Source organism: Lissotriton vulgaris, chromosome 6 (genome assembly GCF_964263255.1).
Source record: "Lissotriton vulgaris chromosome 6, aLisVul1.2, whole genome shotgun sequence".
Classification (NCBI taxonomy): Eukaryota; Metazoa; Chordata; class Amphibia; order Caudata; family Salamandridae; genus Lissotriton; species Lissotriton vulgaris.
This window is the reverse complement of record NC_141694.1, coordinates 1,888,610,722-1,888,637,491: the sequence shown is the minus strand read 5'-3', so window position 1 is coordinate 1,888,637,491 and position 26,770 is coordinate 1,888,610,722. Positions and strand designations below refer to the sequence as shown.

General features: G+C 46.5%; 1 protein-coding gene across 2 annotated transcripts in view; it reads left to right on the top strand.

Annotated features, from left to right (window-relative positions):
• LOC147709784 (uncharacterized) overlaps positions 1 to 26,770 on the top strand; it is a 173,774-nt gene that overhangs the window by 116,440 nt on the left and 30,564 nt on the right. For both annotated transcript variants that reach the window (XM_086925556.1, XM_086925557.1), the window contains one exon: positions 1,849 to 2,001. In XM_086925556.1, coding sequence (XP_086781682.1) covers positions 1,849 to 2,001 — 153 coding nt within the window. The remainder of the gene's footprint in view (positions 1 to 1,848; positions 2,002 to 26,770) is intronic.

The following is a 26,770-nucleotide window of genomic DNA, read 5'->3' as shown; positions in this document are numbered from 1 at the left end:
ACATTGTAAATAGTGGAGGCAAACAGAAAAAATGGAGGAGAGACTCAAGCCAATGATGTCAGGTCTAACACTGGTGTTGTCCATGTTGTGTGCACGGTTGTGGTTGCTGGCGTGGTCTTTGTTGTGTGCGGAGCTGTGGTTGCTGATGTGGTCCATGTTGTGTGCTCTGCTATGGTTGTTGGTGTGGTCCATGTTGTGTGTGCAGCTGTGGTTGCTGGCATGGTCCATGTTGTGTGTGCAGCTGTGGTTGCTGGCCTGGTCCATTTTGTGTTCGCAGCTATGGTTTCTGGTGTGGTCCATGTTCTGTACACAGCTATGGTTCCTGGTGTGGTCCATGATGTGTGCGCAGCTATGGTTGCTGGTGTGGTCCATGTTTTGTGCGTGGCTGTGGTTGCTGGCATTGTCAATGTTGTGTGCGGAGCTGTGGTTGCTGGTGTGGTCCATGTTGTGTGTGCAGATGTGGTTGCTGGTGTGGTCCATGTTGTGTGTGCAGCTATGGTTTCTGGTGTGGTCTATGTTGTGTGCGCAGTTATGGTTGCTGGTGTGGCCCATGTGGTGTGTGCAGCTATGGTTTCTCGTGTGGTCCATGTTGTGTGTGCAGAAGTGGTTGCTGGAGTGCTCCATGTTGTGTGTGCAGATGTGGTTGCTGGTGTGGTCCATGTTGTGTGTGCAGCTATGTTTTCTCGTGTGGTCCATGTTATGTGTGCAGATGTGGTTGCTGGTGTGCTTCATGTTGTGTGCACAGCTATTGTTGCTGTTGTGGGCCATGTTGTGTGTGCAGCTATGTTCTTGCATGTGGTCCATGTTATGTGTGCAGATGTAGTTGCTGGTGTGCTCTATGTTGTGTGCGCAGTTATGGTTGCTGGTGTGGTCCATGTTGTGTGTGCAGCTATGTTTTCTCGTGTGGTCCATGTTATGTGTGCAGATGTGGTTGCTGGTGTGCTTCATGTTGTGTGCACAGCTATTGTTGCTGGTGTGGTCCATGTTGTGCGTGCAGCTATGGTTTCTCGTGTGGTCCATGTTGTGTGCGCAGGTGCGGTGTCTACTGCGGTCCCTACTGTGGTCACAGATGTAGTTGCTGCTGTTGTCCCTGCCATGGTGTCAGCTGTAGTCGCTGCTGTCGTCGCTGCTCTTGCAGCAGCATTGCAGCTTCTGTTGCTGCTGTGCTCCCTCTTGTGGTGGTAGGTTGGGTTGCATCTGTGGTCCTTGCAATGGAGATATGTGAACATCAAAGGGGTGCAGTGGGCAGCATTGGTGTTACGAAAGCTCCACAATGTGATGGTGGAGAGGGACCACAGCAGAGGCCGCTCCTTCTCGCACCCGGCAGCCAAGGCCTGGAACAAACTCCCCTGCACCCAGGCCCGCACCGCCGCTCCAGCAATTCAGAAGAGAACTAAAGACCTGGATGTTTGAGTAAACACCGCCACGCAGCAGCAGACAACCCCATCGCCTCGAGACCCTCACGGGTGACTTGCAGCGCTCTATAAATATCTGACTCGTTGATTTGCTACTTTTCAATGGAAGCATAGAATGCAACAGCTACCACTGCTTGTATTCAAACTGCACCTACAAACCTAGACAGAGAAGTCTGTGGTGTTTCATGATGTCATTATTAAAGGTGGAGGAGGGGTGTTTAAATAACCTGTAATAAGTGTAGAAATCTTTAAATGTTATTGGACACTGTGAACACTAAAATTAACAATAAAATGAACAGTACATGAATCAGAATTGCAGCTGATGATGAAGTCGAGGATGGATGGGTGGTTTAAGTGTATATCCATGATGGAGCATTTTAAGCCCTGAGGCCTAACAATAGCTTTCTGAACCTGCACACTTTCTTCATTCCAGGGAAAATTGGCCACTGTCCCAAACAAACCACACTGTGCGAAATGGATGAGAAAATCCCAGCTCAGCAGTGCGTCAATGACATGCAGTGCCCCGGCCAGCAGAAATGCTGCACCCCCGGCTGCGGCGTGGTGTGCACTGACCCCGCGATGGACGGTAAGGGACCGACGAACGGCCAGTGCTAGCCTGCATGCTGCAGCAAGGACCTCGGGCGGAGATCAGGGCGGTGGGCATGGTACAAGGCCAGGCGGGCATGCCACTTGTGTAAGGAGGCAGAGAACAGACTGTTGTGCCATGTGGGTAACAAAGAGAGCGTTTGTGCCAGGTGCACCAAGGATGGACAGACTTTATGAGAGGGGGCGGCAGTACATTGATATATCCTATATCTATCCTACCACAGCGGCTACAAGGTTGGCCCACTGTACTATCGGCTATCCCAGGATGGGTGCAGGCTGAGTGCAGCTTCTGGGATTCAGGGCAGGGGTTTACTTGAGACCAAGGACAGACATGCTCAGCATAAGCTTAGTATAAACGTTAGGCATGGATAAAGGTTCCGCTGTTTGAGTTGAACAGGGAGTCGATGCATTTCATCCTCGGCTGCCATTTACAGCACCTTCAAAACCTAAAAAAGAAACACTTGATCACAAAATAATTTCACCACTCTGATAAATGTCAATGAACTCAAATAAATCATATGGGCAGTGTAGAAAAAATAAAGAACTACCCTTGTGTAAATAATAAATAAGAGTGAAACAGACAGGAATCCCTGGGTCTTAAACAAAACCACATTGTTTACAGTTCAATGATAACTTGTCTTACATGTCTTAGCACCTGCCACTGACTTCATTAAAAAAATACATATATTACATTTTTTTATACATACCTGTGCAGTGGAGGCATGATTTATGTGACATGCAGCAACAACAACAGGAAGCATCAGTGCAAGACTACAAAGCGGGCGTGTCATCAGTGGGGTCTGCACCATCGCAGAACAACATGCAACATTACAGAGAAAGAGTCTGGATGAGTGTTACAACTGGGGGTCTCTAATTGGCAGAGGTATGCACCTTTGTCCAAATAGGGGGGCTTGCTTCTAGTCAGGTTCAGGGAGATACACACTTTAGATAACCCATGCTCACCCCCTTAGTAGCTCGGCACGAACAGACAGGCTAATCCAAGGCAATGTGCATAGACTGTGCTTAAAACACACAGTAACACAGTAATAACACCACCAATGGACACCACACCAGTTTAGAAAAAAAAGTATCTTTTTCTAAACTCAAGAAGATCAAAACAACAAACAACAGACAAAATCCAACATGCTTGTGGAAAAATATCACCTAAATCAGTTATTTCCAAAATAAAGGTTGTAGATAAAAATTGCTCCAACTGGGGCTATTATGAGGTTGTGACAGCAATAAATCCAAAGTACAGCATTGACGGCAAGGTGCGCAACGCCGGTTACAAAGTTACATGGATCCCCAAACAAATAGGGAACAAAGTCTATTAGGATGCACGGCAACGTGGTGGTAAGGCATCAGTGCTGAGGTCCAGTCTGGCTACCTGGCTGCCATGGGGGAGGTGAGGCATTGTGTCCGAGAGGAGGCAATGTGTTGAATTCAGGACTGGGGAATTTGGTTGCATCTGTGGTGAAGCCTTTGTTCGGGTGAGGCAATATGAAGTCAGCGAGTTCATGGAGTTATCCTCGGCGGTTATCGGTGCTGTGGTAACAGGATGCAGGCACTGATAGTGACGGAGTCGGTGTGAGTACTGGCATCGGGAAGGCCAATAACTGCAGGTGTCAACAGGCGTTGAAGGGCATCAGAGCTGAGGTGCAGGCCATACTGTGCATTGTACACTACATGAGTGGTGCCCTGGCCTCGTGCAGGTCGTGGCATAAAGGCGGTGTCGCAGACGGCATCAGAGATCGCTTTTCTTGCTTCGCTTAAGTTTCTTCCAGCTCCCAATAGCAAGTACAACCTCCAGAGGCCCAAACCTAAAACAGGCACTTCCTGACAGGTCAGATGAGGGAAAGTCTTTGTGTCAGAACAGGAGGCCAGCACACACTGGCCCCTGGAGATTGTTCTTCAAGCAGGTCTCTCAGCAAAGTTCAAGTCTTTGTCCTTTCCTTGGCAGAAGAAGCAACTGCAGGCCAACCCCAGACAGCACACAGTAAAGGGGTAGTAGTCCTCCTCACAGCTCTCCAGCTATTCCCCATGGCAGAGGTTCCTCTTGAGTCTCGAAGTGATTCATAGTTTGGGGGATTAAGGCCCAATACTTATACCCCATTTTGTCTTTGTGCAATGATCTCCGAGCTAGTCCTAGCCAGTTCTGCCCTCACTGGTGCAGTATGACCACAGGGGGTGAGACAGCAATGTGCAAGGGAGATAGGCCTATTCAGATGCAAGGACATCTCCTCCCTCTACTCAAAATGCAGCCTGTCAGACCCCACTCTGCGGAATCCGGATGATGTACATATGAATCCACCTCCCTATCTCACCAACACGCTAGTACTAGCAACACAGCGTGTTCGAGTGATAGGGCGAGGGAAAAAACAGGAAAACAAAACAAGGAGGGGACGGAAGGGAACTGCAGGGAAAGGATAGCTGAAAGACAAGAGAACAAGCATACAAATTATAATGGGTAATCAGGAAATCCTACTCTCGTTTCATTCTCACTAAGTATGCATAGATATTCACCTTTACCAAAAAGAAGAGTGCTCCACCTCCTCCCTGTGTCTTGAATAGTGTTAAGAGTCACACTAGCCCCTAAGGAAAATAAACACTGGTTAACTTCTGGTTTCTCCCAGAACCAAAATACAATGCTCTCTATTGGTGTTGTACCTACCCTGCCTTGTGTTGAATCGTGCATAAATAATAAACCTGTGCTTATCAAACAATCCTTGTGAATTTCAAAACAATCTTCATCTTCTGAGAAGCCAGTCCGCCTATGTACAATGGTATCAGTTCCATCCATTAAGGACACGGTAAGACGTAGCGCCTACTACCATCTTCCGCTCTCAAAACAACAACACAGTTTTCTTTAATTGTTCTCCTCTCCAAATACGGAAAGGTGTAGGATCCCCCCCCACTACCTTCCGCTTTGGCACTTACGGTGATAGGCACTAGTGACTCACTTCGTAACGGTAGTACGCAGAAGGGTTAAATCCGCCGTACTCCGTTCTCACTGTATACCAAAATCAAACCCTTCAATCCGACTGAGAACTCATGTGCGCTTTAATTTTCCCTTTGCCGGTTATTGAAATGCTGCAGAACACATCGGCTCTTTGGCAAAACAACGCGTTAACATTCACGCGCTGCACAAAAACTCACAGTACTGAAACAGCGTAGTCCCGGTCCTTTGTTCTCCGCTTGTATCTTCCGCCGGCAGTCTATTCTTTAACGGCAACAGGAACTCCAGAAATGTTCTATACAAACAGAAAGCGCATTCCACGCGCTACTGAAGAAAACCCAGAACGCGTCAAACCCTAGCACAATTCTCGATCCCTTCGTGCTGCTGAACAAACTAGGAAACAGGAACCAAACCTCTTCCAGAGAGGATAACTAAACAGCACACACTCTAGTCACTAACAAACATGGTTGTTTGCACAAAATCACGAACAAAGTCATGTGGTTCCACCCTTCCTTTATAGAGCCACACCCCCTACCAGGACTTATGGGAGATGTAGTTCTTCAATGTTTGGTAGGCGCCTTGGCAAACCCTGACAGTATGTCCCCGTCCCTAGCGCCTTCTATGGCCAGGCTTAGCAGGGAACCAGTAACGAAAAGACGGCACCTTCCCATGAGCAGGCACCTCAGAACGGCCCACCCCTTGCATGTTCACCTCATTGACCTCGTTCAAACATCCCTGTACCCCATAGCGAGCCCTCTGCAGTATTAATGCCTTTTCCTTGACTAAAGGTAGAAATTGGAGATCAACAGGAATATCAACCGGAGAAGAGTTGGCATCAGTTCCAGATTTAGCTATGAAGGGGAACATTCCAGGGGACCTATGCCACACATTCTTACTGGACCTCTCCGCCCTCATCATGCAATTAACCTTCCCTGTACGAATGATAGACTGTTTATCGTCCACTCCCTCCTTGCTTGGCAGTATCAGTTGGGTTAATGTGCCTGTCTTCTGACTACTCAACCCAGGGCGGACGGTGACCCCCTCTCTCTTTGCCAAGGTGGCCACCCTAAACTGACATGCGACTACCGCTAAAGGTGAGGATGCAGAAGACATCAGATGTTCCTGACAATACCCAGACAAAAAGTGTACTGTTCGAGTTCTCCAGTCTATAGAAGGGTTGTGGAACGTAAACCACGGCATCCCCAATATGATCTCGTATTGAGGAGCTTCTATGATGTTCAATGTTATCATTTCCACATGTCTCCCTTCTGACACATCTATGGACAACATTACCTCAGCCGTCTTCTCAACTATTAGACCAGATTTTATAGGCTGTCCATCTACTGCCAAGACCTCCTCTGGTATATCTCTAGGTACTCTGGGTATAGCTAAGCGAGACACTAACCCATTATCAATAAAATTACCTGTGGCTCCTGTGTCCAACATAACCCTAACTTGATGACTTATTTGCTCATACTCTAATGACATGTTAAGAACCAGGTGTGACCCATTCACTCCTATACCAGGTGAAGATAGTGAAGTGAGTCTCCAATCAGGTATCTCTTTCTCTCGGGAGGAAAGTGCTAACAAGTTGTCTGTCTCCCTTCCCATAGAGGAAACCGCTATTCTTTTATTCTTATTCCAACTAGAGGGGTTTTGGGGCTTAGAAGGGCATTCACGCACGTAATGCCCTTTTTTGCCACAGTACATACAAAGACCGTGTACTCTTCTGCTTTCTTTCTCATCATGGGACAAAGGGGATCTAATAGCTCCTATTTCCATAGGTTCTGCCCCGTTTTCCGATGCCTCTAGAACTCTAGAAGGGGAACTCACTATACTATTGTAACCCCTGTCCCATTTTCTTCTATCCCCACTCAGCTCAGTCAGCCTACCATCCAATCTCAGGACCAAGTTCACCATTTCTACACAAGTGGTGGGTTGAGGATCTATATAGGCCACAGCGTTCTTCAATTCATCCCTCAAACCCTGATAGAATAGAGACATTCTTTTGCCTTCGGGCCATTCAGTTTCGGCAATCAAACGATCGAACATGGTTAAATAAGTAATCAAGTCACTCCTACCCTGACGCAGGGACAATAACTCCTTATCTGCGCTGAAATTGGTGGCCCTCCTGTCAAAAACTTTCTCGAATTCGTCCCTGAACGCGGTCCAGTTGGACAACATGGCATCATCTCTTTTTACCAGAGGGACCGCCCAATTGGCCGCGTCCCCCACCAGATAAGATATTGCAAACGCCACCCTGGAATGGTTTGTAGGGAAGGAGGCTGGTTTACAAGAAAAATGGAGCATGATTTGAGTCATGAAAGCTTGTGTTTTACGAGGGTCCCCCCCATATCGTTCAGGGGTAGCCAAAGGAATAGGGGGAGGAATAGTAACCTGAATCTGAGAAGGACCTGAAGAAAAAGGGTTTTTTGATAACTGTTCTACCCTATCCTTAAGAATTACAGCCTCCGCCTTGGACGCTGCCAATTCCTGTTGGACCAAAACCAGGGCCCTCAACACATCATCCAAGGTGGCCATATGTACCCCAACCGGATCAGGCAGAATGCAATTCGTGGGTTCGTGATTCTGTCAGACCCCACTCTGCGGAATCCGGATGATGTACATATGAATCCACCTCCCTATCTCACCAACACGCTAGTACTAGCAACACAGCGTGTTCGAGTGATAGGGCGAGGGAAAAAACAGGAAAACAAAACAAGGAGGGGACGGAAGGGAACTGCAGGGAAAGGATAGCTGAAAGACAAGAGAACAAGCATACAAATTATAATGGGTAATCAGGAAATCCTACTCTCGTTTCATTCTCACTAAGTATGCATAGATATTCACCTTTACCAAAAAGAAGAGTGCTCCACCTCCTCCCTGTGTCTTGAATAGTGTTAAGAGTCACACTAGCCCCTAAGGAAAATAAACACTGGTTAACTTCTGGTTTCTCCCAGAACCAAAATACAATGCTCTCTATTGGTGTTGTACCTACCCTGCCTTGTGTTGAATCGTGCATAAATAATAAACCTGTGCTTATCAAACAATCCTTGTGAATTTCAAAACAATCTTCATCTTCTGAGAAGCCAGTCCGCCTATGTACAATGGTATCAGTTCCATCCATTAAGGACACGGTAAGACGTAGCGCCTACTACCATCTTCCGCTCTCAAAACAACAACACAGTTTTCTTTAATTGTTCTCCTCTCCAAATACGGAAAGGTGTAGGATCCCCCCCCACTACCTTCCGCTTTGGCACTTACGGTGATAGGCACTAGTGACTCACTTCGTAACGGTAGTACGCAGAAGGGTTAAATCCGCCGTACTCCGTTCTCACTGTATACCAACATCAAACCCTTCAATCCGACTGAGAACTCATGTGCGCTTTAATTTTCCCTTTGCCGGTTATTGAAATGCTGCAGAACACATCGGCTCTTTGGCAAAACAACGCGTTAACATTCACGCGCTGCACAAAAACTCACAGTACTGAAACAGCGTAGTCCCGGTCCTTTGTTCTCCGCTTGTATCTTCCGCCGGCAGTCTATTCTTTAACGGCAACAGGAACTCCAGAAATGTTCTATACAAACAGAAAGCGCATTCCACGCGCTACTGAAGAAAACCCAGAACGCGTCAAACCCTAGCACAATTCTCGATCCCTTCGTGCTGCTGAACAAACTAGGAAACAGGAACCAAACCTCTTCCAGAGAGGATAACTAAACAGCACACACTCTAGTCACTAACAAACATGGTTGTTTGCACAAAATCACGGACAAAGTCATGTGGTTCCACCCTTCCTTTATAGAGCCACACCCCCTACCAGGACTTATGGGAGATGTAGTTCTTCAATGTTTGGTAGGCGCCTTGGCAAACCCTGACACAGCCAAGGTCTATGCAGCTCAACTCTGAGTCATCCAGGAAGGGCCAGGCACTCCTCAAACACCCCCCACCCCAGTGCATGCACATCCCCAGCCCCTGTCACTCTGAAACCAGACAGTAAATCCACAAACAGGCAGAGGCACAAAGAATGGTTAAACAAAAAAAGTCTACTTTTCAAAAGTGGCATTTTCAAACACAATTGAAACAACATCTTTAGTAAAAGATGTGTAAGTGAATTCTGAGTTTAGAGAACCTAGGGCCCGATTCACAGAACTAACTTAAGACAAAATCCTAAACTTACTACTTTTGGTATTCACAGAAGTTAGGATTTTGTCTTAAGACAGACTTAAGACAGACAGACTTAAGTTAGGATTTTGTCTTAAGTCTGTCTTAAGACAAACTTAAGACAAACTTAAGACAAAATCCTAACTTCTGTGAATACCAAGAGTAGTAAGTTTAGGATTTTGTCTTAAGTTAGTTCTGTGAATCGGGCCCAGTAACTTTTCTTCTATCTTGTCCCAATAGAAATTATACTTGTAAGATGTTACAAAGTATCTCCCATGCTATCCTATGGGACAGATTGCCTTTCAATAGTGAAAAACAAAATCAGCAGTACTTTACTAGCAGGACATGTCACACACATCAGAACAATTGGCTCTGAGGCTTCTGGTGCTAGTGTAGAAGGGGAGGCTGTTAACCGCCTTTCTGAGTTTGTACCTCTGGGCATGGAGGTCTTTAACAGGTTAGAAAGTGGTATCCCTTCTGGGTCTCCACTTGATCCTGTGCATCTTTGTCTGATTTGTAATCAGTCTCTGTCTAGTGGTGTGGTCCCGGCCCGGTGGAAACAAGCATTGGTGACACCCTTGCTAAAGAAGTCCTCTCTTGACCCGGAGTGTCCTAAGAACTATAGGCCTATCTCTCTTCTGCCTTTTCCAGCTAAAATTGTGGAGTGAGTGGTGAGTAGCACTCTGTCTAAGTATTTGGAACAACATAATTTGCTGGAGGAGGTTCACTTCCTTTTTCGGCCGGCCCATGGCACCAAAACGGTTTTGGTGACTGTGATGGACGAACTTCAGATGCGGGCAGACAGGGGGCAGGCAGCTGTACTGGTTCTGCTTGACCTGTCTGCTGCCTTCGACACGGTTAACCATGGGATTCGGATGAGAAGACTGAGAGAGGTGGGGGTGATGGGATCTCCCTGGAGGTGGTTCCAGTAATTTCTACTGGACAGACAGCAAGCAGTATCCCTCCACCCTTTTCAATCGGCCTATACTAATATCTCGAATGGCGTACCACAGGGCTCGCAATCAGCCCTATTTTATTCGACATCCATATGAAACCCCTGATTGCGGTCATCAAAGAGCACAATATTAACATCATTAATTATGCGGACGACACGCATCTGATTTTCTCCCTCGAGGGAGATCAGACAACCTCGTTGGAAGTGTTTCATAATTGCCTGCGTGATACGGCGCTCTGGCTGAAGGAGAACTCACTGCAATTTAATGCAGATAAGACAGATGTGCCTTATTGTCCTATGGATAGGATTCTCTCTGTCTTGCCCAATAATTTCTGGCCCACCGTTACCTCGTCCGTTGTTCAACCAGTGAAGAAGGTCCTCAACCTGGGCGTCATGTTTGACAACAAACTTACCATGGAAGCTCAGGTTGTGAAATCTGTGACATGCTGTTTGCCCATTATTAGATCACTGCGGAAGATCCTCCCTCTGTTACCATCTCATGCGCGTGCATTAATAGCACGTAGTAATATTCTTAGTAGACTTGATCATTGCAATGCTCTGCTTCTCGAGTCTCCTCAATTTCGGCTTGACATGCTGTGGAGGATTCAGTCAACCGCAGCCAAGTTAACCTTGGGTTGGCCTAGAAGGTGCGCTTCCTCCTTGGCCTTGGCAGAACTGCACTGGCGTCCGCTGAGACAGAGAGTTCAGTTCAAGTATCTTTGCATAGTGTTTAAAGCCTTGCATGGGTTGGGGCCCGTGTCTATGCAAAGAAAGTTTGAGTGGTATGCTCCTGTGAGAAGTCTTCGCTCTTTGGCGAGACTGGCAAAGATTCCTAGATTCAGGAAAGTTAGGACAGGTGGGAGATCCTTTGGGGTTGCTGCAGCCAAACTTTGGAATCAGCTCCCATTGGAGCTTAGACAAGTTAGTGATCTTCTTGTCTTTAGAAGGAGACTTAAAACCTGGCTGTTTCCTAAAACTTAGTTTGCTGTCGGTATTGGGGCACATTTTCCTTTCTTTAATCTGAGCTGCTAGCCCCAGGATGCCTTTATAGGTGACAGTGCGCTTTATAAATAAATTAAATAAATAACATGTCCTACCTTTCCCATACACTGCACTCTGCTCATGGGGGTACCTTGGGCCTACCTGAGGGGTGTCTTACATGTAAGAAAAGGGAAGGTCAGGGCCTGACAAGTGGTTACACTTGTCAGGTTGAAATGGCCGTTTAAAACTGCGCACAGACACTGCAGTCGCAGGTCTGAGATACCATTTCAGGGCTACACATGTGGGTAGGGCAAACAATGCTGCAGGCCTGCTAGTAGCATTTGATTTACGGGCCCTGGCACACTCGGTGCACTGTACTAGGGACTTACCAGTAAACCAAATAAGCCAATCAGGGTGAACCAATCATGATAACAATTTACACAGAGAGCATATGCAGTTTAGCACCGTTTAACAATGGTAAATGTGCCTAGAGTCCTAAAACCAACAACAATAGATCAGGAAAAATAGTAGAAAGAGCAAAAAGTTTGGGGATAACCCTGCAAAAAGGGCCAATTCCAACAATGAGGAATTATTGAGGGGAGGACTAAATTAGGCACACCAGATGACGGATCAAGGATGGGGGGGGGGGGGTGACGTAGTCGCTGGAGTCAAGGAAGTCTCGGTGGTGTATCAGAAGGCGCTAAGCAGACCCTCCAGGATTTCCCAATTTCGCGGTTTTTACAAAAGTGCCCGCAAAATCGTCACTTTTGTCAAAATGCCGCGATTTTTCCAAAAGTGCCCACAAAATCGGCACTTTCGTAAAAATGACGCAATTTTAACAAAAGTGAGCCAAAATCCAGACATTCCCATTTAGCTGAAAACGTGTCTCAGACATGGGCGTAGGAAATTAAATTGTGCTGTTCAATCAAAAGTTTCTCGAGTACCCAAGAAACACACATTAACCATATCCTGGCACAATGTGTACCAGCTCAGCTGGGAAAAAAAAGTTGTCCAACAATTCATGTTTGCATTCAGGTGGACAGAGTTCTGCTGGTTTACACCCACATTCTCATACAGTGGGTCTGGAATGTCAAGTTTGCAGCTTGGAACGTTTGTGCATCCTTGGTTATTGTTAGAATAATAAACAGCCACAAGCTTCATCAGAAGAGCTGAGTTTATTCACGTCTGGTCTCTCGCACTCCGCTCACCTCAGTGAACGTTCTATGTCAAACGCCCTGCCAACATTCCATGGGACAAACAATGCAGGTTGTAGGGAGGAGGGGGAAGGAACATACCATTTGCATATGTCAACAAGAAGGATAACAACATATCCTAACACACATAAACTAGATGAGATTACAACACATCTCCCCTTGTACAGGGACAACTCAAGTGAAAGGTCCACCAGGAGGAAGGATTAAAACGCTTAGGTTACATAGTCTTTTTGCCAACCAGGTGGCTGACGCATCCTGGTCACTCTGGTTTCCTGCGTGTCCGATGAATTATCATCTGGGGTTTGCTCACCAACGGCCGTTGGTACACACACATCTGGGCATGCACTCACATTGTCTATACTCCATGTACTTCCATCCTCCAGCACCAGCGAGTTATTGTTCACTCTCTGTATCCTTGCAGGTTTTGAGAAGGAGGACACTTTAGCTCGACCCACAGCAGGTCTTTTGATCACCACCCATTGACCAACATAGAACTTCCTGGAAGATGTTCCCCATTTCTGGTCGTACTTGGTTTTATACTCCTTTTGATGTAGCTCCACCTTGTTCTTCACAGACCGCCTGTCCACCCACACAGGACTGCTCCCATTCAACCAATTGGGGTTAAGCTTAGACCCTGGGTTTCTCCCTTTGAGGGAAACAAATGGGGACACCCCTGTCACTGCATTGGGGGCAGAATGATATGACCATAGTGTTTTTCTAACGGCCTCCTCTACTGGTTCGCACATAGTAACATCCATTTGAATAGAATTCTTCACCATCCTGTTTGCCCTCTCCACCATACCGTTAGCTTTGGGACAGTAAAGAGGTGTTCTTATGTGTGAGATGGCTAATTCTGACAAGAACCTTTTCATGACTTCTGACGTAAATTGGACCCCGTTGTCTGTCACTAAGGAACTGGGGATACCTTCTGTAGCGAATTCTTCCTTCAGGAATTCTATCATATCCTGAGTGGTTATAGAGTGGACAAACTTGGTGCTGATCCAATGAGAATGGTAATCTATAATTACAAACATGAATCTCTGGTTGGCACTGAGGAAATTCATGGGCCCTATTATGTCAATTCCCAGCTTGTCCCATGGTTTACTGGGAACATCTATTGGAATGAGGGGGGCTTTGTGTACAACTTTGGATTTGTCACTTCTGCCACACGCTTCACAATCTTTTACCATGCTTTCCACCAACCCATCCATGCCTGGGAACCAATAGTGTTGTCTCACTTTACTCTTTGTCTTACTCCTTCCTGGGTGACCCTCGTGTGCTAGCACAATGATCCTGTTTCTCATGCCAGCCGGGGGAATGACCTTGTTTCCTCTCCAAAGCTGACCATTCATGCTGGAGATTTCATCCTTCACAGACCAATAAGGCTTGAGGTTCTCAGCTAACTCTCTATTGTGCTCAGGCCACCCATTCTCAACCAACTTCATCAGTTCCTTTAATTCTGGGTCACCTTGAGAATCATTCTCCCATTCCTCTTTACTGATGGCTGGAAGTTCCACTGCAAGTATAGTTTCATCTGGTGGCTCACTCACACTGTCTTCTCCTTTTATGGGCAACCTAGACATACAATCTGCAATGGTATTTTTCTCTCCAGCCACATAACACATTGTGAAATTGTACCCTTGTAATGTTAGTACCCATTTGGCGATACGTGGAGTGGCCCTCTCCAAGTTCTTAGTTGAAAATAGGGGAATCAACGGTTTATGGTCAGACCTTAGAGTGAAAGGGATACCCCACAGGAAGAATTTAAAGTGGATTATAGCCCAATAGCACGCTAAGGCTTCCCTTTCAATGGTAGAGTAATTGGATTCAGGGTCCTTCAGTGTCCTGGAAGCGAATGCAATGACCCTCTCGCATCCACCATTAGTTTGGGTGAGGGATGCCCCTAGGCCCTTGCTGCTAGCATCTGTAGTAAGAGTGGTTTTTAGGTCGAGCCTTTACCATTCCGCAGGAATGGGAAATGGGGAGAATTCAAGTCGGCTATTTTCTCGTCAAACCAAAGGGCTTTCAGCCCGCGGTTTTCATGCAGTGCCCGTCAACATGCACGCGCATCGCATGCAAGCCCAGCCCAGTCCTCCCCTCATTCACGCCCACCCACCAGGCTCTCCCGCCCCCATCAGGCTTCTCTCCCAATCCGCATGCAAGCCCAGCCCAGTCCTCCCCTCATTCACGCCCACCCACCAGGCTCTCCCGCCCCCATCAGGCTTCTCTCCCAATCCGCATGCAAGCCCAGCCCAGTCTTCCCCTCATTCACGCCCACCCACCAGGCTCTCCCGCCCCATCAGGCTTCTCTCCCAATCCGCCTGGCTCCCCTCGCGCATTCACGCCTCCCACCAGGCTTTCCCGCCCCCATCCGGCGTTTCATTTTTTTTTTGTTTGTTTCTGGTGCACGTCGCGTTTCTCCTGTCCGAGTGCTCGTTTTGGCTTCCCAGGCTGTTTACTGATATATTTGTCTCAACAAATCCCCTCCATTTTAACGGAAAGGTCTGGAATAGTTGTATGTCTGAGATATGCGGCTTTCGAGGGGAGGTTTATTCATGAGTTCTACAGTGTCTGGATGTTCAGACAACAGTTTTGGTGTTTGTTTATCCTGAGAAACCGCAGTGTATGCTGGTAACTTTTATATAACCTGGAGTTCACAGAGCGTAAAACGCTTGCGAGGTAATTGTTTTATTTCTGCCATTTACTTTAACAGTTGCATATACAAGTGTAAGACTCTAACGCCACCTGGAGCCGAAGTCAGAAAGAGAGAACTTTCTTTTCCGCCTTCATCCTTTATGTAGTCACATATTTAAAGCGGCAGTTCTTCGAAAATGATGCACTTTCTTGCCACCAGCACATCAAAGGGCTTCGCCCAGCGTGCGCTCAGCGGCTTCTCCTCCCCTAATTAAACATGGCTGGCCGGCCGTGCTTTCAGTTTCCCGGCCGCTCTTAACGCTTGTTTTTTTGTCCGGGACCCCTGCTGTTTCCGCCCTCTGACCACCGTCTGACAGAAGCACAGTATTTCCAATATAAATGCTGTGGTGCTGGACAACAGTACGTTTTAAAAGCTCTAAAATCATATGTTTAATTGATGAAATGTTTGTAAAATGACTAATTGCCTTTTTATTACCCTAATATCAGTTTCACTAAAGCATCGTTTGTTTTGCTGCGTCACACCACAATTATGCCATGTACATGTATTTATATTAGATCCCCAATGCGCCAACTAGGCTTTTGTACGGTGCATCTTACAAGAGGCTTAATATAGAACAATAATGTATCCATGGAGCGTCACCAGACTCGGTATGCATCCAGGCAGTTCCTTCCCGTGTTGGTGGCACGGTGTTACAATGCCCGCTGCCCTGGGACCGTTCTGCCATTTAGGTGCCCGCGGCAAAGCACGACAAAACACGGCCATTCTTCCCCGAGTGCCTTCAGAAATAGCATTTCCAACATAATGCCCTGACAGGAAGGGCGCAGGACAATGACATCTGCAGGCCTAAATCTCCCTGGAAGTGGCACAAACAGATTCTGTCTGCAGATTAGCTCTCCCCTAATTGTCAAACCAATTGGTGTGCGGGGGAATGCGTCGGATGGCGGGAGGGCAGGCCTCGTGCGCTCTCAGAGGGTACTCCCCCACCCCCATGCCAGCCTGTGCCCTTACTGTTTCCTACATGGCGGGAGTTTGCGTAGGAAGAGAGCATCCGCAGCACAGCTGCAATTAACTTATTATTGTTATGTGCAGGCTTTATTTATACCTCAGTCGCCATCCACGTATTTAAGTAGACGCTGTATTTAGTTGTTCCTGTTGAAATTCCAGTGGACAACGTTAAGATCGATTCTGATGGACCCTTTTGGTGGCACCTGGCATTCGGGTGTCATAAGAGCTGCTAAGGAGAAACATGCACACGATTCATTTGATACGTGGAACTAGTTATGTGTTCTAACTTTTTTTTGTTTGTGCTTTGCTTTAAGTTGTTTGTATTTTAGTTCGCCTGTAGGGTTTCTTTTTTTTTCCAACTGGTCATTCACACTCGGTGCCCAGGAATGAGTAATTTGTTTGAGCGGGTTAACGCTCCCCTCTGACATCTGTTGTGATCCGAAGGCCACGACCCTGATTGTGCCACTAGATGTACTGTCAAAAAAACGACATCAAAATCGATATTTATAATACCATGTTGGTGCAGACCTCTCAGGCTGTCCCAAGTTGTGCGTGAGCTGTTACCATTAAAAACTCAAAGTCATAAGTACCATCATTGAAGAAATAACGATGATAGAAGCAAATATATCTGACTTGAATAAGTACAAGATGTCACAGATGTATAACCCTTAGAACGCCCTTCTTACTAGTACCCTGCTCTACACGTCTCGTTTTATGGACCTTTGACAGATAAAAGGATTTTCTAACCAACTGGAAATCAATCCTGGAAGCATATACATAACTCAGCATCCAAAATATGAACCTTAAGTTCTTATGTAACTATACTACACATTCCACTAAATTACAAAATCGTGTATTCATAGTTTTATTGGAGAGGATGTGGACTTACGACCAGAGCTGCAGACTTTGGAGCTGGGGACCAGTCTCGAGCCTCGGCGTTGGCTCAACAGCCTGAGATTCTAGCTAAATCACTCAGTCTCCCCAAAACATGAATCTGTCCTTGTGTAACGTAACTGGTGCTCATGTAAAGCGCTCCAGTACCTTCTGGTCGAGTTCACGCTATATAAACCTGTTAAAAAATGCTCATTTCAAGCAAGTTGGTCTGCAGCGCGACACTCTATCCAGCCTCCACGTTGCACCCCGACAAAGCCGTGCCTGGATGTACCCGCGCTGCTGTTAGTCCATTAATTACATCACTTCACTGAGGGGGCTGGAAGGCCCTCTGCTTCGGCTCAGGGTTACTCAGCCTTTCACCTCCAGGTCACCGGATCATGTCCCCCCCTCCCCCCATTGGCAGGAACTCGCAGCCATCTGACAGCTGCTCTGCGCCATATGTGGAAAGAGTTGGCCTCAGACCTGTCACCCACCGACGTGTGGAAATTGCTCTAAAAAACACCTCACACTTGGCGCTCTTTTTGGCGGCTTATCGGCTGCTCTGACGTCATTTGCACTCACTCCACGGGACGCTACTGCGTGCGTACAGTTATGTGAGGAGCTTTGACTGCTCCGGCTATTGTATCTCGCTCGCCACTTTTCAGGGCCGCCATCATGGCGGTGTTCTGTGACAACTGAAGTGATTGGCCACATACACACAAATCACACAGAATATCTGAGCACCCAGCAACAGGCAAGCCACCTGCGCCTGAAATGAAACCCCTTTGTCAACATTTGTCACCGAATGACTACGTGGTTGTAGGAAGGTGCCTCCTCGCGAGCAGGATGTGAAGGGAAATTCTTGTTGCAGCCGTATGAAAAGTGGCCTAACAGCCAGAGCTGCCGACTTTGGCACAGGGGAGCCAGGCCCCAGGCCCTCCGCGGCTCACCATACGGTGTTTCTGGCTAAAGCACTTCATCTACCCGTGTCTATAAATTAAAAACAATATATATGAATTAAACATTAATTAGACTTGGTGTAAGGTAAACTGATGCAGTGCAAACCGTTCTAATACCCATCGGCCTAGTTCGTGCTATATAAAACTTCAAAACAAATGTCACTGCAGTAAAAACACGCATTGGCATAACCTGTAGGCCTGGCTTTGGCAAACTGTGATAGTTCATGTTTTATAAAAAAAAACATATATCTTGTCAGTATGTGCCATAAAAGTAACACAAAAGAAAAGATGCTGCCACATGTACAGGCAAGATGCTTGCAATACAAGTCAAAATATATTAAAAAAAAATAGTATTGGTTTTCAGTTTTGTACTATTGGATTTGAATCACCGTAATAAGAAAATACATTTTGAATAACGAGGGTGATGAGAAAGGATAAGGAATAGAAATGAAACAAGCATTGGCGTTGCCAATAGGTCTCGCAGTAGGATAGTTGGAGCTATTGGTTTTCTAAATGACAAAGCCCTTTATGTCTTTAAAATGAAAACAAAAATAAAAGGCATTGTTATTTACAATTGTAATAGCTCCAACTTTCCTACTGCGAGACCTATTGGCAACGCCAGTGCTTGTTTCATTTGGATCAAACATCCCCAATGTGGGTGCTTTTGCGATAGTTGACTTAATATACTTGAATTCCTTATCGCACTCCTCACTCCACCTAAAAGTGCTATTTTTTTTTAAAAGTTCCCTCATGTTGCTTGTGTGACTAGAAAAATTCTCCACAAACTTGCTCATGTACTCAACCAATCCCAGGAAGGATCTGACCTCCTCTTTAGTAGACGGAGGGGGTGCAAGGGATAAGCGTCTACCAAACTGGTTTTTGGTTTTATCCCTTCGCCAGATATGGTATGCCCAAGGTAGGTCACAGATTTGACTCCTATCTTACATTTGTCCTTTTGTGTAGTAAAACCAGCTTTACTCAATTTACATAAAACTACTCTTAGAATAGAGTTATGTTCGCACTCTGAGTCTCCATAAATCAATATATTTAGGGTGTGCCCCTCTTTTTGGATTGAGATTGACCACTGGAGGGAGCTCACGAGCTGCAGCACGATCGTCAGAACGCCATACTTTCAAGCAAAGCGAGACACGGACGCTCCCGCTCCCGCTCCTGCTCCTGCTACCATCATCACCGAGGGGGGCCAAGGGGGCCAAGGGGGCTGCAGGGGAGTGAAACGGAGAAAGGATAAAGGGTTCACCGCGCCCGTTTTTATTCGGATCTGCCTGCAGCTCCATTCACGGCGGACAGCCCGACTGCCTAACCTGCTGCAAACAGTGAGTGAGGGAGGAGTGGCTGCGGCGGCGGCGTGCAGGTGTGGGTAGGTGCGAGCGCTGCCTGAGCTGGGCCAAGGGCCGAGGGCTGAGCGCTGTGACAACAGCACCCCACTGCCACCTCCACTGCAAGCCTGCTCCTCTGTAAGCCACAAGACTGGAAAGGAACAAGACTCCGAGGTCCGAGCAGCCCAAGTTTCTGTGGAGCGCAGAGCAGAGCATGTGGCCAGATTGTCGCTGAGGGCAGAGCGGAGTGGAGCAGTTACGGTACAGGGCTGAGCAGTGTGGTGATCTCAGCCACCAACGGGAGTCAGCAGCGGCAAACCGACAACCCGGCTATAGCACAGTAGTTCAAAACTTGCACGGACCAGCCCGTGAAGCTACTGACTGCGCCAAAAGCACTAGACCATCCCGGGAGGGACCGGATATACACCTGGAGTAAACCGGTGAGTGGTGTGTGGGCGTATTGGTGTGGGGTGTGCAGGGGGGGCGCAAAAGGACTAGTGTTTTGCCACTGAGACAGCAAAATCAAAATCACGGCCAGTGTGCACCCTAAGCCTCCCCAGCTCCTCACTTTCCACCTTCCACCTTCCACCTTCCACCGTCTGTTGATCGGTTGCAACCTAGGGTCAACAGCCTAACATGAGATCTGGCAAGATTCGAGGGGGCCAAATGAATAAAGGAGGGCCAAACAAGCAAAAACAAAGGACTAAGCCATCTAAGGGGGAGATTGAGGCTCAGACAGACGTGTCCACAGCTATAGAGAAGAGCCCCCTACCAGAAACAATTGACCTAACAGTCTCAAGTGAGTTAACGGAGCAAAAACAGGGCCAAATTGCCACGACCAAACAAACAAGAAAAACGACGAATAAAGAAGGGGGGAATAAAATGAACATAACTTTGGTCCAGCCTAAAATCTATACAAAATTCTGTTTTCTAAAGAATCCAGGGGACGTTTTATTCTCAAAGATTAATAAAGTATCAGGCCTTCAACCACCTCTTGAACCATTCCAATCCAGCTTAAACCACCATCCCAGAGATAAGCGGCCCCGATTGGACGACAGCTACAGTAATAGCATCGGCAATAGCAGAGGAGACAAAAGTATATCATCTATAACACCACCCCAAAAAACTTCAACACCTCAGCGCAATAATATCAAAATGGGGCAAAAATTCGAGATGGCAGGTACCCCGGCAGGACGGAAAACGACCATAGACGCCAATTTAATACAAATACATCATCCAAAGGACGCCATGGAAATGCTGCCATTAAAATTGGAGAAGAAGATCTCTAACATCAACAGTAACATCGAGTATGTCAGCATGAGCAAAGCGGGAACTGCAACCCCACCAGCACGGTCATTAGAGATGGAACCTCCATTAGTAGTCCTTGATACAACAAACAACGAACCCACACTAGCACCCAAGGCGTCAGAAGGGACCCGGAATATAGATGTAAGCCAGAAGAATTGCTCTCCAGAGGTGATCGAAATCTCTTCTTATCTAAGGAAAGAGGAGTGGGAGGAACTCATGGCGGCCTACCCAAAAGACCTGAGCACAAGTAGGACGGCCAGTGAGACATCAAAAAGCGGAATGGCCCACCTGCAGACAAATATAGCAGGAATGGTGGGGCCAGAAATAGCACAACCCTTCAAAATGCCCCTCGTGCCCCAGGAAGCGGGGCTCAAAGAGTGTCATGGAAACCAGGATGCAACTCCAGCTCAGGCCAGGCAAGAAAGCGCATGGCCCAGTCTCCTTAATACAGTACAACTTCTGGTGGACGCAGCACACTACCAATCAGAGAAAATGGACGCCCAATTAACATTGTTAGACACGCTGGCAGTATTTGTAGTTGCAATAGATGGGAAGCTGGGCACGTTAAATTCGCTTCTTCAGAGTAAACTTAACCAACTTGAGGATACCAAAAGGAGAAATGGCAATGAGTGCGAATGTGGCCCAATCATTGACAAACTGGCCACCCTGCCAACATTAATGTCAGACTTATGCGGACATCTCAAACGATCTGCCGAACATAGCCAGAAGATCAGCAGCGACATACTGTGTTGCCCAAAATTAAATGGACCCGGCAAAGAGCCTACTGCACAAACAGGGGCGGCTGATGTTGACGCCACCCTCAGCAAGGATACTGTTGCCAAACGGCATGATCAAACATCGAAGACCAGTGGCCATGATCACTCAAGGACGGAAGAGAAAACCCAGGACACAGGGGAGAACAGGATGAAGCCAATAACGCCTCCATCAGCAGGTTTCAAAGACGATGCAGACACAAACCATAAATTAAATGCCAAACAGAGGAGAGCAAAAAAACGCAAAGGGAGAAAACATAAGCTCTGCTCTAAACGTGAAGGCTTTAGGCAACTTTTTGGGCAAACTAAGACCGCAGAACAAAGCACGAGCAACTTGGTGGAAGGAATATCCCCAAATCGTGAATACGATGAAACAGGCGGCACATCTGAAGACATTGCCCAACCAGCAAATAAAAGCTCAGTGAAAATAGCAGCTGATTCACTAAGTAATCAAGCCGCGGTGCCCCAACATTCTGGGTCCATCACTTCACTGGCCGACCCTGGGTCACGGAACCAGCTAACGCACAATATCCAGCCTTGCACAAAACCCATGGGAAGCCCAAAAGCTTTCACAAGCCCAAGGGGAGAAAAAACAGGAAGACAAGATCTAGGACTCACTGAAAACCAAATATCAGCTATCACTAAAGAAACGGTGTCAACTTATCTACAAGTGGACCAGCCAATGTCAACAATCGCCCCTGTAGCCCTGACTTTAAAAATGCAGCTTCCACGCTGTGAAATCTCTGATCCAACTGAACGTGCAAGGGATCAAAGCTCAGCATGGGAGCACAATCGAGAGGGCTTTCGGGCATCAGTAAATACAATAAGCAATACGAAGCGGACAGCAACACTAAATACGGACAACGTATTTGGAGGTGCTACCAACCAAGGGGAAGTTTCGGAAGCCATATGGTTCACCCCTGATTTTACCTCCAAAGGAAGTCATGATATCCTTAACAGAGGCAACATCTTGCGATTATTGGCCCATATCCCTTCACTGGCATTTGTGGCAAGCTCTGACCTGAAGTCTATTGAATTTATAGCTGCGGAAGGCACAGGAAAAGAAGCGACGAAGGCAATTTGGGCTTCGGTAGACCTGGCACAGAAGATCCTTATGGAATCCGAGACTTTTAAAAACTGGGGCATCACGTTGAAACCCTTTACAAAGCCACGATACCCGGACATACTGTGCTCAGAGAGAAGCCTGAACCTGAGGGAGTACGCAGAAGGCAGTAAAATCTCGGTTCTAAGGGGTGCTGTTGGGCCAAGCCGCACTGACAGGGAAGGGTTCATTGGATTCACTCACGGGGAACGACATGGAAAACAAGCCCTTAATGGGTGGCAGGAACAAAGACGGTTCGTGAGAACCATAACAAACAGTAATTGACAAGTGCAGCGGACAACAACGGAGCACCTACAAGATCAATTGCGTTTATGTTCCTGGAATATAAATGGGCAAGCATCCAAAATGCTTGACTCGGACTTCATAGCTTATATTCGATCCTTTGATCTAATTGCGCTACAAGAAACCTGGCTTGCCGAGCCCCCGCACCTTCAGGGGTACCTACGCTTTTTCTCCGGCGCAAAGCGCTTAGCCAAGTACGGTCACTTAAGAGGAGGTTTGGTAATATATATAGCTACAACTAGCTTTGCGATGGCTAAAGAAATCGGGCCCTCGGCGACAGCTGCACTTGCAGTTAACCTGTCTCTGACAACAGGACAAGGCAAAACAATTAATAACTGCATCCTGGTCAATGCTTATATTCACCCCAAAGGAAAGAAAAAAGCAGCGGAGGAGTTATATGCATACATAGAAGAGTGCATTATGGGGGAAAAAACAGCGAACTTAGTACTCACTGGGGATTTCAACCTCAATCTTATGGGAACAACACAAGAGGAGGGTATCATGGCACAAAATACATTCTGGGCCCTGCCACAACAAGGCAAGCCACGAACAGCCAATCAATCAAAACTGGGAAAGAAGGTACTCGAAGCACTAGAAAACTTCAACATCAGGGCATTAAATGGCAGGTTTGCAGGGGATAACCCGCCAGCCTCAACTTTTCACTCAAGAATAGCGAATAGTACGCTAGATTATACATTCATGTCACTTTCACTCTTCCAATTTACAATATCTTATCGGATAGGGAACCAGACAGATAGTGATCATTGTCCTCAGGAAATCACTATGGACCTTGCAAAACCAGTTTACGAGTATTTGACGGCTCCTAAAGAGTCCATCTACACTGTAAATTTTAAAAAGATCAAGTATTCGGCCGCAATGGGTGAATTTTTGATTGGCCTGGCAAAGCAACATTATATGGAGCGCACAGGCCCCAATGAAGTAGCGAAATGGGTGCAGTTTACTACTACCCTGGGACAATATGCAACAAAGCCAAAAGGGCGCACAAGGACGAACAAGCTGGGCACCCTTCCCCAAGCATATAGAGGGAAAATAAAAGAAATGAAACACTCAATCTCTAAGTTAACTAGAGCAGTACAGCAGGATGAAAATAACAAAGGGAAGCTGCGTCAACTCTCTAAATTAAAAGCTTCATTAAAAAAACTAAAGTGGGAAGCAAACAGAACTATAGAGGAACAACTCTGGGCAATACTTCATGAGGACATAAAAAAGAATGACGGTGCAAGTTTTTGGAAAACAATAAATTCATTAACGCACCCGACAAAAATGGAGATTACATCAAACATCACAGAGGCAACTTGGGCAGTATATCTCGAAAATCACTTTAACCGTGATCTGGCGGCCAATCAGAATATGAGCAAACCTCTCCCTGTACGAGCCCATGACGTTGGTAATAGGTTACAAAGGTGCCCAATTGACCAGGACACGCCAGGGGACGCAGATCATATATTATTAGAACCCATAATAAAGCAGCAAATAAAGAAAGGAAGAAGGGAAGGCGCGCCGGGTCCAAACGGGATTCCGCCCGTCCTCTTCAAACAAGATATGGACTATTGGGCAGTGGCACTTGAACCCCTTTTTCGGGAGATCAGGCACACTAACATCTTACCAGACACTTGGAAGGGTTCCATCATTGCCCCCATATATAAAGCAGGGGATAGAGGCCTTACTCAAAATTACCGGCTAGTTGCCCTAATCGATAATGATGCTAAGTATTTTGCAGGTCTAATACTGGAAGAACTAAAGGCATGGGCCATGAGGAAGTCTCTTATACCTGTTAATCAAACAGGCTTCGTTAAAGCAGTGGGGACAACAACAAACATACTGACTATGGGTATGCTTATAGATAAGGCAGAGATGAAAAAAATGCCCCTGCACCTCTGCTATATTGACTATAAGGCGGCATTCGACAACATTAACCGCAATCTACTATGGACAAAACTCAATGATTGGTGTGTCCCAAAAGGGTTGTTGGAGCTGTTAATTAATTTACATACAGACACTTGGATTCAGATTAAGGTGGGGGACGGCTCAATGCTGTCAAGGCGGATACAAACAAACAACGGCCTTAAACAGGGCTGCGTGTTGGCCCCCACACTGTTCAACCTGTTCCTGGCGGACTTGGTGCCCCTATTAAACAACTGCAACTCACACTCGCCAAAATTAGGAGGCCTAAATCTACCATGCCTTTTATATGCAGACGACCTGGTGCTAATAAGCCATACAAGAGTAGGGCTCCAAAATCTCTTAAATACGACCCAGAGATATTCAGAGTTAAATGATTTAACAGTGAACCTCGAGAAAACACAAACAATGACAATCAGCAAGAACAAAAACAAGAAAGTCTTCTCGTGGTTCTGGAATAACACCCGCATTAAAGACACGTCGTCGTACAAATATCTAGGTGTGAAAATTGACAGTGGTGGCCAATTCAGCGAACAAAGGGCCAGCATAAGAGGCAAAGGCCTCGCTCTGGCAATCTCTTTAAAAACACTAAACAACAACCTCTCCGGCCCTTCTTTGACCCCTTTACTGAATGTGATACGTGCCAAACTGCTACCAACGCTGACTTATGGGAGTGAGGCCCACCGAGGCAGAGATGCCGTAACACTTGACAGTACAATCGTGTCGGCATATAGAATCATCTTCAGCCTACCAAAGCGAACCTCCCCAGCACAGATCAGATTGGAGTTTGGTATTCGGTCACAGTTTTTGGCACGACAGGGGGCATATATCTGCTCATGGGACAAAGTAAGGAAAACGACTGAAGGAACGTTGAACGAATATTTATGGAAAGAGCTAGAGCAGACCCAAAACTCACCAGCAGCAAAATATCTGGAAAAGAGCATAGTGAACACTGGGCTGGCAGAACTCTGGGCGTCCCCTGCAGATCACAAATCACTAAATAAATTGGTGAAGAAATCGATCAAGCTTCAGTCATGGGTCGAGGATAAAGCCACCTTATCAAAAAGATCTCATGCATGGATGGTATTAAACACATACCTGACACAAGCCCCCCAGCCTTATCTCGGTCTAGGCTATACGAAAAAAACCAAACTGTCCTTTTTAAGATACAGACTGGGCCTGCTACCATGCATCCTACACCTCCCTCACTGGCTGAGATCGAAAGCAGGAATACTATGCAGGCTATGTGGCATTGGGGCTGAAGACATGATGCATCTGCTATGCTCGTGTGAAGAACTGCAAGAAGAAAGGAAGCTCCTGCTGAAACGCCCTTTTATTCTACAGGGTGTACGCACACGAAGGAGTGCAGTGCTAACCTGCTTCTCAGCACAGGACCCTCAGCTGAGCTGCAGCTTCGTGAAATTTTTAAAAGCAGTGGAAAAAAAACTACCAAAAACTGACCCATGAACAATCTACAAACAGGACATATGATTTAATTTACATTGATGAATCATCTATGTTGTAAACTTTAATGAATTTTACGGGACATACGAATAGGCTAACAGGCCTATAAAGTGGATGAGAAGTACAGAACGGCCTATTGTGGGCGGCAGGCAAAATATATTTTTTTATGTTGAATAGCTTATGCATATCGCTCTATAGTATAGAATTGATCTTAAACGCATGTTTTTTTTTTATGAGCATTTTAACTTTCTTATTGTGTACTGTATTGCATTGGTTTTAATTAACTGCGCAATAAACTATAAACTGGAATATATCGTCCTGGAAGCATAGAACCTTACTGAGGTCTTCCAGGATGTGTTGCATTATGCGTTGGAAAACCGCCGCCGCGGACGCCAACCCGAAAGGCATACGATTATACTGGTATGCTCCGAATGGCGTAATGAAAGAAGTAAGGTTTTTGGACTCCGGATGAAGGGCAACCTGGTGGCATGCCGCCGAGAGATCCAATACACTGAAAAATGTAGCCCCCTTTATCACACTGAACATCTCATTTATTCTAGGGAGAGGATGCCTCTCTACCCAGATATTGGCATTAAGATCCCTAAGATCCACACACAAACGAATCACTTTGCCACCACCTTTAGAAGCGACCACAATGGGGGCTAACCATTCTGAACTCTCAATTTTTTCAATCACCCCCATGGACTCCAATTTTTCCAACTCTTTTTGCAGGGAATCTCTCACTACCAATGGCACTGATCTAGCTCTGTGTACTGTG